Source organism: Rhea pennata, chromosome 17 (genome assembly GCF_028389875.1).
Source record: "Rhea pennata isolate bPtePen1 chromosome 17, bPtePen1.pri, whole genome shotgun sequence".
Classification (NCBI taxonomy): Eukaryota; Metazoa; Chordata; class Aves; order Rheiformes; family Rheidae; genus Rhea; species Rhea pennata.
In genome coordinates, this window is record NC_084679.1 from 166,639 (window position 1) to 180,311 (window position 13,673).

At 39.0% G+C, this 13,673-nt stretch overlaps 1 protein-coding gene across 1 annotated transcript in view; it reads left to right on the forward strand.

Annotated features, from left to right (window-relative positions):
- The window catches only part of KREMEN1 (kringle containing transmembrane protein 1), a 41,415-nt gene that overhangs the window by 25,769 nt on the left and 1,973 nt on the right, over positions 1-13,673 (forward strand). The window contains exons 6-9 of the mRNA XM_062590101.1: positions 1,043-1,375; positions 1,994-2,208; positions 4,051-4,133; positions 5,137-5,287. Coding sequence (XP_062446085.1) covers positions 1,043-1,375; positions 1,994-2,208; positions 4,051-4,133; positions 5,137-5,287 — 782 coding nt within the window. The remainder of the gene's footprint in view (positions 1-1,042; positions 1,376-1,993; positions 2,209-4,050; positions 4,134-5,136; positions 5,288-13,673) is intronic.

Below are 13,673 nucleotides of genomic sequence, written 5' to 3' on the forward strand. Positions count from 1 at the left end.
TGAAAAAGTGCCTGTTATGAAGTCTAGAGAAAAGCTTTCACAGTTATTACTGTGATCTGATATGATCTTTTATGGTCAAAAGAAGATCAGACCACAGGATACTTAAAAAGCACATGTAAATGGCCACAAAGATAATTAAGGGATTAGTGCACCTGTGATATGAGGAAAAGCTAAGAAAGCTGGGATCATCTAGCCTTGAGAAGAGAAGGCTTGCAAAGAGGAGAATCTTATCAGTGTGCATAAATACCTGATGAGAGGATGCAAAGATGATGTAGAAAATCTCTTCTCAGTGGTATCCAGTGACTGGAGAGGAAGATATGGGCAACTGAAACACAGGAAATTCCATTTAAACATAAGGAAAAGCACTTTTTTTTTCTTTTAATAATGGGAATGGTCAACCACTAGAAGAGTGGATAGTCAACACCCAGCTGGACACAGTCCCAGGCAGACTGCTCTAGCTGAGCCTGCTTGAGCAGAGTGTGTGTTGGGGGGAGAGGGGTGAACCAGACAAACTCCAGAGGCCCCTTCCAACCTCAAATATTCTGTGTTTCTGTGATAAAATCTTTCTCTTTAGTCTGATAACATTGGTAAGCAATTTAAATAACGTGGCAATGAGAGCTACAGTTACTATTCCACTTGCCTCCTGCCTAAGAGGGATGGAGTTTAAGCCAGCAAAGCACTGATTTAGCTGCTGGTTCCCATCCTGAAGGGATGTGAGGATAGGGTCGAGTAAGAGAAAGGTTCACAGTTACATCCGAAGATGAAAGAGGGAGGCAGAATTCTGGATAGATACTTAGTTCTCAGACTGATGAGACAAAATATGTGTATTCCAGCCAAAGCACAGCAGAATACCTGTTCTCCCAGTGTTATGGAAAGTAGATACCACCAGCCTGAGAGACAGTGGGTCCTCCTGGGGTAACAAGTCTGTGTCTTAACATGACATTTGAGCCTTAGAATCTAGAGTGCAAAAGTTGTGCATAATGCATATATAACTTGCATCAGTTTATTTTTTCATTTTCTCCTTCCCCTCCTCTTTTCATAGCCCTTATTGGTGCCTGTGGAGGGAATTACACTTCTGCTACAGCTGTGATCTACTCTCCAGATTTTCCTGACACATATGGCACAGGCAGAGTCTGTTATTGGACCATACAAGTTCCAGGAGCATCTCAGATCCACTTCAGTTTTGCCCTTTTTGAAATCAAAGATGCTACAGATATGGTGGAACTGTTGGATGGCTACACCTATCATGTTCTAGCTCGTTTTAATGGCAGTAACCGGCCTCCCCACTCCTTTAACATCTCTTTGGATTTTGTCATACTGTACTTTTTCTCAGACCAAATCAATCAAGCCCAGGGTTTTGCCATCAGATATAGAGGTAAGAGGCTAACTTTACTGTACCTACCTTTTAATATGTCGTTAAAGCCTTTAATCCACACAGGCAATTTCTGATGTGACAAAAAAAAGGAGCAAGTATCTTAACCCCGATGTCTATAGGTTTTTCATCTATCTCATTGCCACTGTCCAGTAGGTGAAAGTTGCTGCTAAAATTCATCTCAATTTTTAATACTCTGGTCAGCTATGTTACAAACAAGCAAAATTTAAATTTTCCAAAATCCAGTCCTACACCTGCCTGTCAGAATAGATTGGAAAATAAGAAATTTGAAACAGAAAAAAACCTATTAGTCCTTCTGCATCTTTGGTTCACCTCAGTTCTTTCCAATAGTCTATTCCATTCAGCCAGAAAGTCATCAGGAGGAAATTTCTTAACTTTCAGCTGTACCTGCTGGTAATATGAACAATTAGCTTCCATGAAAATCCTCTGAAAACCTCAGCCTGGTGAAGTACAGGATTTTTTCTGGCAGCAGATGTAGTTAGATTGTTGGACTTCTCAAAGTAAACCAGAGAAAAGCACAAGTCTGGTTACAAACACAAAATATAATTCAATTTAATTTGTTGAAGAGTTGTTAATATACTTACACTTTTGTGTTTGCAGCTGTCAAGGACAATGTGCATCCAAACAAGATTCCAATGAATCAGACCCTTTCAGAGAAGATAAATGAACAAGCAAATCTCAGCATCAATGCAGCCCGATCGTCAAAGATACTTTATGTCATCACAACCAGCCCAAGTCATCCTAGCAGCTCCATGCCAGGTAATATTACAAGGGAATATGGAAATGGGGAGGGGGGGGAGAATCTGGAGTCATTGGTCCCTCTTACTGCTCCCTCACATTATCTGATCCACTGGTCCTCTTACAAATAGATGCCTGAGATGAATTTTCAGTTAGTCTAATTACAGCTGATTATGTCACTACTTTTCAAAACTCACTTCTCACACTAAATCAGTTAAAAATAGTGTCAAGATGATGAGTCTTTGAGAAAGAAAGCACATCAGAATATGTTGTTTTCACTTGATTATTATTATTATTATTTACTTTGGGTAGTAAAAGCAAATGGCAAGTCAGAACAGTTTCCTTACCATAACCAGCATTGTTTGCTTCAGTGACCAGCACATACTGTAGAGGTGGTGAAGGCTTCTGAAAAGAGACCAAGTTTTTGTAGGGTCTTAAAATACCTTGAATATTATATGCAGCCCAATTACTCCAGAAAAGCTACAGTAGTAATACAAAGAAGGATAGATGAGGATGAAGCAAGTTAATTGGGGGAAATAATGTCACTGAGAACTATACTGAATCTAGAAATTCCCATCAGGAGGTCATGTTATTCAGGAAACTGCTTAGTTGCAAATAATTGGAAACTACAAATATACTCTTGAAAAATATCACTTCTGGTTTGTCCTATCTTTAAACATTCCCTGACTAGCTGCTCTTCTGTACTGTTGGAGCTGGAACTCAGTCTCTGTATAGACACTCTTAACAGTTCTGTAGCCCTGACAGTACATCTGCATCCCAAACCTAAAGTCCAAGGGTATGACTGGACAGCAGCTGCATTTACCCAAACTAGCTAAATTGTTTGCTAATAACAGTATAACCTCTGGTATTCCTACATTCAGCATGAGTAGCAGAACAGCTGGGTAGATATCCCAGCACTTGGCTGGGGCTGGAACCCAAGTTACCACAGCTACACTTAAGTTGCCTAGTGTTAAACTAGCTCGGGCTTACTTACACGAGATGAAACTGTACCTTTGGATTTTAGGCAGTATGAAAACACTGTTAAATCATCATGAACAATCTTTGCATTGAAGAAGAGGCTGGGGGGAGGAGGTGATGACTTGCTCCTTTGAGATTCAGGACTTCTGAAGGCAGCAGCCTTTACTCAGTTGTGCTAATAATTAAAGGACCTTGCAAGGCCGTTCAGGGAGCTAAGCTGTCCAAGTACATTCTAGTCCCATCCCTTTCTCATCCTGACATGTTCTAGCATCTTATTGCCAGGCTGTGGAAATCTGAATGTAGAAGTGATCTAATAATTCAGAAATCAGCTGCTTTTCCCCCCCCATTATTGTAAATAATTCAAATGTTATGTTTTTTCCAGCTCTTCTTTGAGTCTTGTTTGAGGTGCTGGTAGAAAAACAGAGCTATATTGGAATGTAAAGTACAATGCCCAAGACCCTTCAGTGGAAGGCAATGAAATAACAGAAAACAAATACTGATCACAAGTCTCAGTAGACTCTAGAAAGGGAGAAAAAAAACATTACTTACATAATTACTGACAAAGCGAGGCCATCTCCTTGCAGATGTAGAGTCACTACTGCCAGTGTATGTTGAAGTAGGTTGTATAGTTTACTTTTACAATTTTATAGGAGTGAGTTTCAGTTCCTTTCTTAGACACTAGCTAGTTTTCTTGATATTTGCTTTGCATTTGCCCACCTTTAAGTTTTACAGCAAGCAGTATTGCATGGCACAAACGGTCCAGGCTGAGAGTTACACAGTTTCTGCCAGTTATTTGCTAAAGCTTTATCCTCAAATGATAGTTTCGAATAAAGCATCAGAAAGCTACGTGTTTCTTTTTTTGTAATATTCTTACTTTAAAAATTTTAAATAAATTAATATGCTAGGAGACCTCCCTTTCTCTCTTTTGTTTTTCCATAGAGTGGACAATATATGGGCTCACAGCACTCCTCATCCTAAGTGTTACAGCTGTATTGGCAAAGATATTTCTCCACATTATTGTGAAGTGAGTATGGAGCAAAACTGCCCCTGAAGAACTAACATCTCAGCTCTGTACCAACACTGGTTCAATTCCTTTTATGCCTGCTGATACTGCCATAGCAGCCAGATTCAAAACCAAGTTACACGCTACGTATATGTGTCCTCAAAAAAGACAAAAAATAAGCACATTTTTAAAACTTTCCAGTCTGTTAAGTTAGCATTTGCTGCTCAAATATCTCTTTGATTTGACACGATTTGTATTTCAAGGAATAAAGAGGATTCTCATATTGAGTAATGTCATAGAGCAAAGAGAAAAAAGTAATCAGCCATGTAGCATTCATGGGAAGAAATAAATTACGTTAGTATTAAAAAAAAAAAAAAAAACAAAAAAAAACCAAAACCCTTCATGCCAGATTGATCACCTGCCAAAAAAAGAAAAACTTATTAGAAAACAATACGCTATTTAATACTGACTTTCTTTTATGGAAATATTGAAAGTGGTTCAGAAAGGAATCACAAAATTGATTCTGTGGACTTGAAAGGTCTGTATGACGGCACAGCGTTTAACCAGCATAATATTTTTAGCCTATTAAAACAATACACCTATACCAAGTTATTCTTGTGTCCTCTAGGAGATACTCATTGAAAGAAATCATAGGAGAGTTACAAACAAATCTCAAATGTTAACTACTGTATTTACTTACCACCAGGTAGCTTAAATATGCAAGGAAACAAATTTACATTAATACTAATTGGTAATATAATACATACACACTTCCTAGCTTAATTTTACTGCTTCTGTCTGGGCAGCAACTATTCTGGCAATAGCATGCCTGATTTTTCAGGCTGTTAAAAAACAACCTCTAAACACTCCTAAAACCTTCATAATGGTGCAGCAGCTAGAAAAAAAGTGTCACCAATTTAGTAGAACCAGCCAGTGTTACCATCATAGCAGTAAGCAGATATACTAATAGCAGCAGCTTCCCAGGCACCTTAACACTCTTAGTGAAATAACGCTTGTTTTCTAGATCCCATCAGATACGATCTGTCACTGAAATAGAAGATTCCCACCAGGTTCCTACTGCTGCCGAAATCTGGAGTATTTTTTATGAACCTTCCACCTCCATATCCATCTTCAAGAAAAAGCTTCAAAGTCAACAAGATGATCGCAACCCACTGGTGGGAAACTGAAGTGTCTTTCATTTTTCAAGATTAATCTTCCTAAAATCTAGGTGATTTGGGAATAATCCTTTTTCTTCGCCTCCCAGTCTCATACTTGTCTTCCAAAACCTCAATTTTCAAAGGCTTTTTGAATGACTTTTCCTATCTGTTGTTCTCCTACATATACTAGTGACAACAGAAGTAACTTGCTGCAATAATTCTGAAGTATCTGATGCTCATCAAATCTGTCATGCTGTTAATTACTGTCTTTAAACCAATGCACTTAAAATACATGTAAAACTCTTTAAAATTCAAAAAATCCTGCACATCTGCCAAAAGTAATTGAATGAGCATTTGCAGGCTGGGAGCTTTTTGCCTTCCTGTGTTGCTATATTATATCAGGTTATTTTAATCCCAAAGTTGAAGACAGAGGTAGATACTGCTATCTCTTCAGCTAGCGGAGCAGCAAGAGCTTACTTGGTCTTAATGTAAATGTGTTTAAATGGTACTGTGCAGTGAAATGGGAGTTAAAGACTCTGAGAAGTTACCAGCCTGGGTGCCAATATTCTGCTATTTCTACATGTTCTGTTTCTACAAACAGAGACCATAGTATCATAGAATCGTTAAGGTTGGAAGGGACCTCTGGAGATCATCAGCCCTCAAGTGGGTGGCCCATATGGGGATCAAATCCATGACCTTGGCATTATTAGCACCACACTCTGATCAACTAAGCTAAACCTACCCCTCCTGAACACAAATAAAAATTAGATCAAAGTCAGGAGGTAACTGCTCTACAGAGCTTCAGCTGCAAGTTCCCATGGAATAATGCTCGCCAGCTCAGGCTCTGCATGACCAATGAAAAGTTTTAAGCAAGTATGTCTGAGCCATCAGATTCACTCTAGTTACAAAAATTTTCTTCATATTCCTCAGTGATCCTTTCAGAAACTATCTTACTCCAATCCAAAATCCTCCATTCAATCTGGATGTAAGCATAGGGCTTCTTAAAGAATTGTTCAAGGAAAACGTAAACCCACTGAAATTCTAGATAATGAGGCTATCACCAAATCTTACCCTGAGTATCACTGATGCTGGTCCCTGCAGAGAAGATGGCACTGTAGGTTTTCAGTAACTATTAAATGATGGCATAGCATAACACTGTCAGCATGAGACAATTAGGCAATATAAGGCTAAAATCACTAATTTATAGCCCACAAATGCGAGAATAGTGTGCAGGTGTCTCAGAAGACCACAACATGGACAGGAGTCTTTCGAAAAGGAGTTAAATATCACAAACCAAAACACTGATGAATGCCTACATGAGCATGTTTATTTTGCATGCTGTTTTGAAAGGCTGTGAACTGTCAGAGTTGCAGGATCACCCGAACCACTCAGATCCTGAGGCATAGTGTGCGTAGTTGTACACGCACTGTGAGCTGTTATTAAGAAAAAAAGGATGCAAAACAAAGTGCTTTGCAACTTGTTGAATGAGCAAATAGAAATGTGTCAGAGAAGGAAAATCTTATCTCCAACATGCATAAAATTATGTGCACATTTCATATTTAATTTCCTCACTGGGATATCTGAGAGAGAATAAAATCTATTTTTTAAAAAATCTAGTTAAGAAAACAAAGAATTACCTTGGCTTTATAAGTTTTGTCATTTAAAAATGCTGTTTCTGTGGTAAGAATAGTTGGAAAAAACAAGCAATAGATTTCATAACTCAGTGCTTCATCCTCACTTGCGTTCCTGTAGCTTGTGTCTAGACAGCAGACTCCTGCATACATTCAGCTTCCACACTTGCTTCTCTTATGACCTTATCGACATGCCTAAAGTGAATGGCATACTTCCCAGACCTTGTAAACCAGACTTAAAACAACAGCATATTTAGCCTCAGCTAGCTTGGGCTGCTTTGTCCCTTCCTTCCAGCCAAGCGAGAACCACACAAAGAATTGGTGGAACAATTGGGCTGTGCATCTAGTGAGTGGCACAAATACTTAATCCAAATAATCAGAGAAAAACAAAATCAGACAATAAGATAGGAAAATAACTGCAAGGGACAAGCAACAGTCAAGTCAGTTAAAAAAAAATCGATAAATGAATCAGATTCAAAAGGAAAAAGAAAAGGTGGATGGCGGGGGGAGAGGTAGCTGATGTTATAGGTAGAAGGCAGTTTTGAATAGACTTACCAATAGTATAATGAGCAAAAAAGTTCCCTCTTATGCTCTTTGATCCAGGGGATGGGATAATACCAGCATACCTGTTTTTAGACTCAGCAGTATTGCACAATAGTTTTTCTTCTGGAAGCTTTGGAAATGCATCAGTGAATGCTTGCTGGCCCTGTGAGCCTATGCTGTTTTGTTACAGACTCTCAACAATTTTTCATTATTCTCAGGTAGAATAATACAGGAGCCCAAAAATTAGCTCCAGGACAATTACACTAAACTTCATCCAAAACAAACCGAGAATTGTGCTTTAATCTGAGCAAGACTGTATAATTTTGCAGCAAGATGGTTGATGGCAATCAAGATCACTCTTTATCCTGTTTGTAATTAAGCTGATTACTAGAACTGTCTGTCAGGAGTTGTCTTCATAGCTTTTGAAAGGTATATAGAAAAGACAAACATAATTTTAGACAGAATCTGCAGGTTATCCCACCCTGCTTTTTATATGTTTTTGCCTTTCACATCCAAACAAGTAGTAGAATCTCCTATTGAATCCAGAATGTTATCAACTGCAAGAACGCTTCTGCTAGATGTGATTAGCAGTAAAAAAGGGGAATAGTAAAGAGAATGAAAGATGTAGAATGATATTAAGAAAGCCAGCAAGAAGTGTTTTTTGACCAGGATTCCTAGTCCCCGAGCAATAGATTTGGCAGCAGCCTTTACTTCTCTTGTTATTTACAGTAGCCAATGAAATATGTGTTCTCACATAGCTACTGCCACCCCTGCAATATTCCACTGACAGGCTGTTGTTGGGGATATTGCAACCCAAAATTCAGCAGGTCCTTCTACAGTCTCAGGTGCTGGCCACAAAGGCTGCTCTTGGTACCAGATATCTGTCGTGGCTGGAGAGATAATGGCTTTAATATTTGTTAGGTGTTTGCCGGAGTCCCTCTGCCAGACTGCTGCTGCTCCTCTGTGAAATTTCCAGAAAGTTATAACTGCTTCCTGTTTCAAAACACTCAGCTCTGCAGCCAACACCTCAGATTTCTTCTTTAGTGCTGGGACTTCAAAGAAAAGCAGATGGAAAACATGTTTCTCAGCAAAAAGTCTTTAGTAGCAGCAAGGTGTTCTTAGCTTTCTCAGCCGCTTACACAATGGCAGCCTGCCATCAACAGCTCGCCATGCCAGGCTGTGCATCCGGTGGGGACGACCTCATCACAGAGAACAAGGTAACGTGGTTGCCTTCATACTTACCTGTGAGAAGTGTCTCCCTGTCTGTACAACTAAAACTGAATTGTGGTTCTAAGAATAATGCCCTTAACTGTCACAGAGCTAAAGTATCAGTGCAGATCTGTTTGTGAAATAGCTCCTTTTCTCATCAACAAACAGCACTAACTCTTTTTTCTCTTCGGTGGACTATCTGTCCACCTACAGTGCTCAAATGTCTGGTCTGACTAGCGGGAATCAGCAGCAAGTCTTTCAGCCTCAACAAGTCCAGGTCAGCAATAGTTAGAAAAAATTGACAGAACAGCACAATCAAATAAATGCACTGAAAAAGTTTTCTGAGTGAGTAGTTACTCGAGCTAAATCAGAGAAAATTCAGTGAGGGCCCTTAAAGTACAGTAATATTAGCTAAGAAGAAACAAATAAATACCAGTTTAAACATAAAGCAATGGTCAGTATACCAGACCCATTGTCTGAGAGTAATTATTGAATGGATTTGCAAAAGATAACTAAGACAAGTAAAATTGTTACCATGTTTATATTCATTATAGCAAGCATCTGCACTTCTGTTTTTGACATCCGTTTCCACTCCCTATCCTCCCCGCCTTATGGCTATCAAGTTCCTTGAGCAACAGGGCATCTGAGAGCTAAACAATACCACATTGGGCCTTAGTTGCCACTGCAGATCTAGTCTTTCACCTCAGTTGAATTCAACTCAGCTCCACTTATGTACCACAGATTTGTGCCAGAGACAGCTGAACAATTTCAAAGAGCTTAGTATGAACAAGACTTTACTGAGCCAGCAATTACAGCAATTCCATTCTTGCACAAACCTCCTGGAAAGATTACAGGGAAAGATAGAGTACCTCAAAAAAAAAAATCAAGAAAGGTAAAAGATTTGTAAAATATATTAATTCTCTCTTAAGAGAGAGAGAGTCAATCAGTTGGATTTCTTTCAGAATCAACAAAAATTCTAAAACTTCCATTCTAATACTCAGGGTTCCCATCATGCTGTGTAGGGAAAGATTCCTCTTCACAGATCTATAGCAAAACAAATGAATCTGCTTCCTATCTGTGCTTAATATGGTCCACGAGTGGAGAACAAACCAGCTAACCTAAGAGGAGAGTTGGAGAGTAAAGTTAGGTCCTTAACAGATAACTTTTGGGCACATCACAGAGAAACTTCATTTTCTTACCTTATCAAATGTTCTCAAGCATTTAGCTCAAACATTTAATACCAGGAAACAGAGGGACAGATAGAAATGCATAGACAGAGTCCCTGAGCAGCACTTCTTTCTTACAGGCTTGAGATCATAAACAGCATGTAGAGCTGTGGTGGATTTTTTTCAAAATGTGGTATAGTTGCTTGCAATCCCAGTGCATATGGCCAGTACATACGCTATCCGTTAGCACAGCACATTATGATCTTTGCTGTAAGGGTTCAGGAGAGAAAAAGGAAAAGTCTGTCACACACACTTGCTGCAATCTGGTAGGATGCACATCTAGAACCCCCAGGACACTGGCACCTGAGGGTGAACCTTTGCTCTCTGCTCTCTGACTATGCTAGTGCTTATAGCACTTGCTTCAACACATCAAGAATAACAGCAGCAGAGGATTTTGTTTGGAACTTTAACTGAACAGCCTTATGACCTCCCACCCTCAATGAGTTGGTGAGGCTGCAAATGTGACATTGGCCACAGCTTCTGAAGCAATTCTTGTGAGAACACAAGCCTCAGGAGGAGCTGTCACTGCACATGCATGCATGCAGCCCCAGCACTTGCCTCCTCTTCACTCTGTTGTGCTGGTGCGGCTGGCTTGCCATGTACAATAAACCAATCAGGTTAAGAATTGCCATCACCTTTTCTTTCTTGAGTTACTTTTAACACAGAGGAGTTCTCTGATTGTTGTGCAGTCATGCAGCCAGGTAAGCTACCATAGCTCAGTGAACAACAACCTACAGGAAGGAGAGAGGTGTGCTGAGTTAAAAGCCAGGGGCAGCAAGCCCTAAGGCTGGCAGTGCCACTAAAGCCATGTTGTAAAGCTGCCTCCTTGCTGTATGCATGTCAGTCACAGTGGTCTGCAGCGTATTTGGACCTCAGGTGACAGGGAGCCAGTTGGAAAAGTGGCCTCCCTAATTCCAAATTCTACTTTTAAAATTAGTTTGTTGACTAAATGATCTTATATGTACTTTTGTCTTTATATTGTAATGTTGGGGGGAACAGAAATGCTGTTATTTAAAAATGTAAGTGTGATCTTATCTACAGTAATATAAATTTATACACATATAGAAAATGCACTATTTAATATGGCATATTATACTTGTATCTTACTAACATCTCATAGGAAGAAAAGCTGTTAGCTTATATTTTTGGAAAAAATAAATGTTCTTTACACTGAAAATGGAAACATTTAAAGATAATTCATTGGTATTTAGGTGACAGAAGAACACTAGACACTGAAACTCACAGTTTTGTGGCAGAATAGATAGGGATGAAATAATTGCTCAAGACGCATTCTTCCTTTGAATCCCATTTCCAGTAGTATTCCAGCTTGTAGTATTAGGCTGATTGTCAGATTCCGCAAATTCACGTGCATATGCATTACCCTGAAGAGCTTTATAACTTCAAACACTTCATCTCCTTTTTCAGTCAAGCATTATCATCATCATCATAGGGCTAGTTTCTGCCAGATTTTCTGTAGCTAGCTAAGGGACTTTATCACATTGCTCATCCAGACAACCCAACGGTCTTGCAGAATTATAGTCGCTGTGTTCCAAGCTTCCTTAGCAATAATATAAATGGGAAGTTTTTACTGATAGTCCTGAAAACAATGTCTGTACTGAATCTTAATCCTGTATGACTATAAGCAAAATGCATCAGTGGACGCTTGGCTGCCACTGAGCACAAGTGACTAGCTATTCCAGTCACCCCTTCTGCTCAATAAACCAACCAATTTTCTAGTAACACCACTTTGCCTCAAGACAAGGTCAACCAGAAAAATCAGTTTCTGACAAATACTTATCCAATCAGTTCTTAATAACTTGCAGCAATGGTATTTCTTCCCATGCAATATATTCCCATGATATTGTTTCATCTGAATGTTAATTTAGATATTGTGCAATCTTATTATTCTGTTACCACGAGATTCTGAAAAATATAATTGCCTTCAGATTGTCCCATTTTTCTATGGCATCTCCCCTGAATTAATGCATCTCCTACTTTCTCAACTTACTAAGCAACTGTGTTTTGGGATGCAATCTGGCATTTTGAATTTCAATCTCGAGAAAATTTACTCTAAATCCAGAGGATATGGCATGAACCAAATAAGACTGACAAAAAAAAAAAAAAGAAAAAAAATCAAACTTGAAATGACTCACCACTGAAATATATGCTGTGTCAATATGTGGTCATCCAGCATTCAGCAAATGGCTGTAAGTAATAATTACAAAGGATTAAATGTTGTGAATTTCTGCAGGAGGAGCTCAGTTACCATTAATAAAGGGTAGCAAAATATTGGATGATGGAGGCAGAAACTGCTGCAGATTCATCAGCAGATCACAGCAGGATTATTTTTGGTGGTAGTGAAGAGAGAAAAGTATGAGCTGAAAATGCTGAGAATCATTACATATGTAAAAATCACTCTGAAAAGCATTTTCTAAGGCAATGGCTTAAGTGTTCAGCTTGTAAACTATTTAGCTTTGAGTTCAGACAGTTTCATCATCTATCAGAATGAGCTGTAACAATTGTTCCAGGGTTTTCTCTACAGCTGCAACACACTTATTTTACTAGCTAGAGGTAAAGCTATTTCCACTTGGGAGATCTGTGTGTTCTTTCAGTAGTTCTTCCTTCTGACCAAAATAATGCTACTGCATAGAAATCTTCAACTGCATGTATGTAGATGTCTGAATACTAGTGTCAGATATTAAAACTGGCTCCAGCTTTTCATTTGTCAGGACTAATTTATTTTTTCTCATTTTCTTTTAGAAACAGTACTGGCAAACAGGTATTGGCCTCCTCCTACACAGGCAGATCACTGTGCTCTCCTTTCTTCCATTCAGGTTTTAAAACCCTGTCTATTCTGGGAGCTGTTGCTTTGTTGTTGTTTCCTAAGCACTAGGTTCATTCCCCATGGAGGAAATGCATTCTTTATCCTGAAAGAGACACTTTTCTATCAAGCATTTAAAGCCCTGAAGCACAGAGCTTCTACTTCCAGATATAATAGCTTGTTTCAGGTACTCTCTGGACAAAGACTTACGCCAGGTTGACACCACACAGTATGAACACAGCTGTCTTTTAAAAATGCACTCTTCCCTTGACACTACCAAAGAGGGGCCTGTAGGCATAAAGACAACTCTTAAATGCTGAGCACCAAGTTCTGCAGATGCAACTGTGCAAAACTTGGGTAACAACCAATGTTTTCTAACAGCAATAGTAGGATTTGACAGATGTACCTAATATAGCTGCAGCATAAAAGAGTATAAAAACACCAGCAGTTACATAGCATACTATCTCATTAAGAAGCTTCTGTTCCTGCTCATCTTCTTTGACAACATGAAGGTACTGTGCAGGTTTATAGTGCCCACAAGACTTTGTTTTGCCACCAACTTATTCCTTAAATATTGAATCTCAACAATGAAAATAACCCCCCTTCCCTCCAGAATATCAAAATACTCATTTTTTTCCACAACAAATGCTTAAATTTAGTTGTTAAGGAAAAAGAAAAAAAAAAAAAAAAAAAAAAAAGAGATAGCATCCACTCACCTACCACCCACCCCCCAAATAAGCACTGCATTCAAGTTCAGGCAAGCTAACTATAGTTCTGTGAACAGTCCACAACTGCATTTCTCCTAGGGACAGAATAGGTGTTCACTGATTATTCTATAGCTCAGCAAGGGTAATGGCACGTTGACAATCCTCTACACAATCAATCTCATGGTTTTTTTCACACCAAGAAATGAAGAAACAGAAAGAAATTCAGAATTGACTTGTCAACATAAGAGTATATCTGTTTGGCTGCCA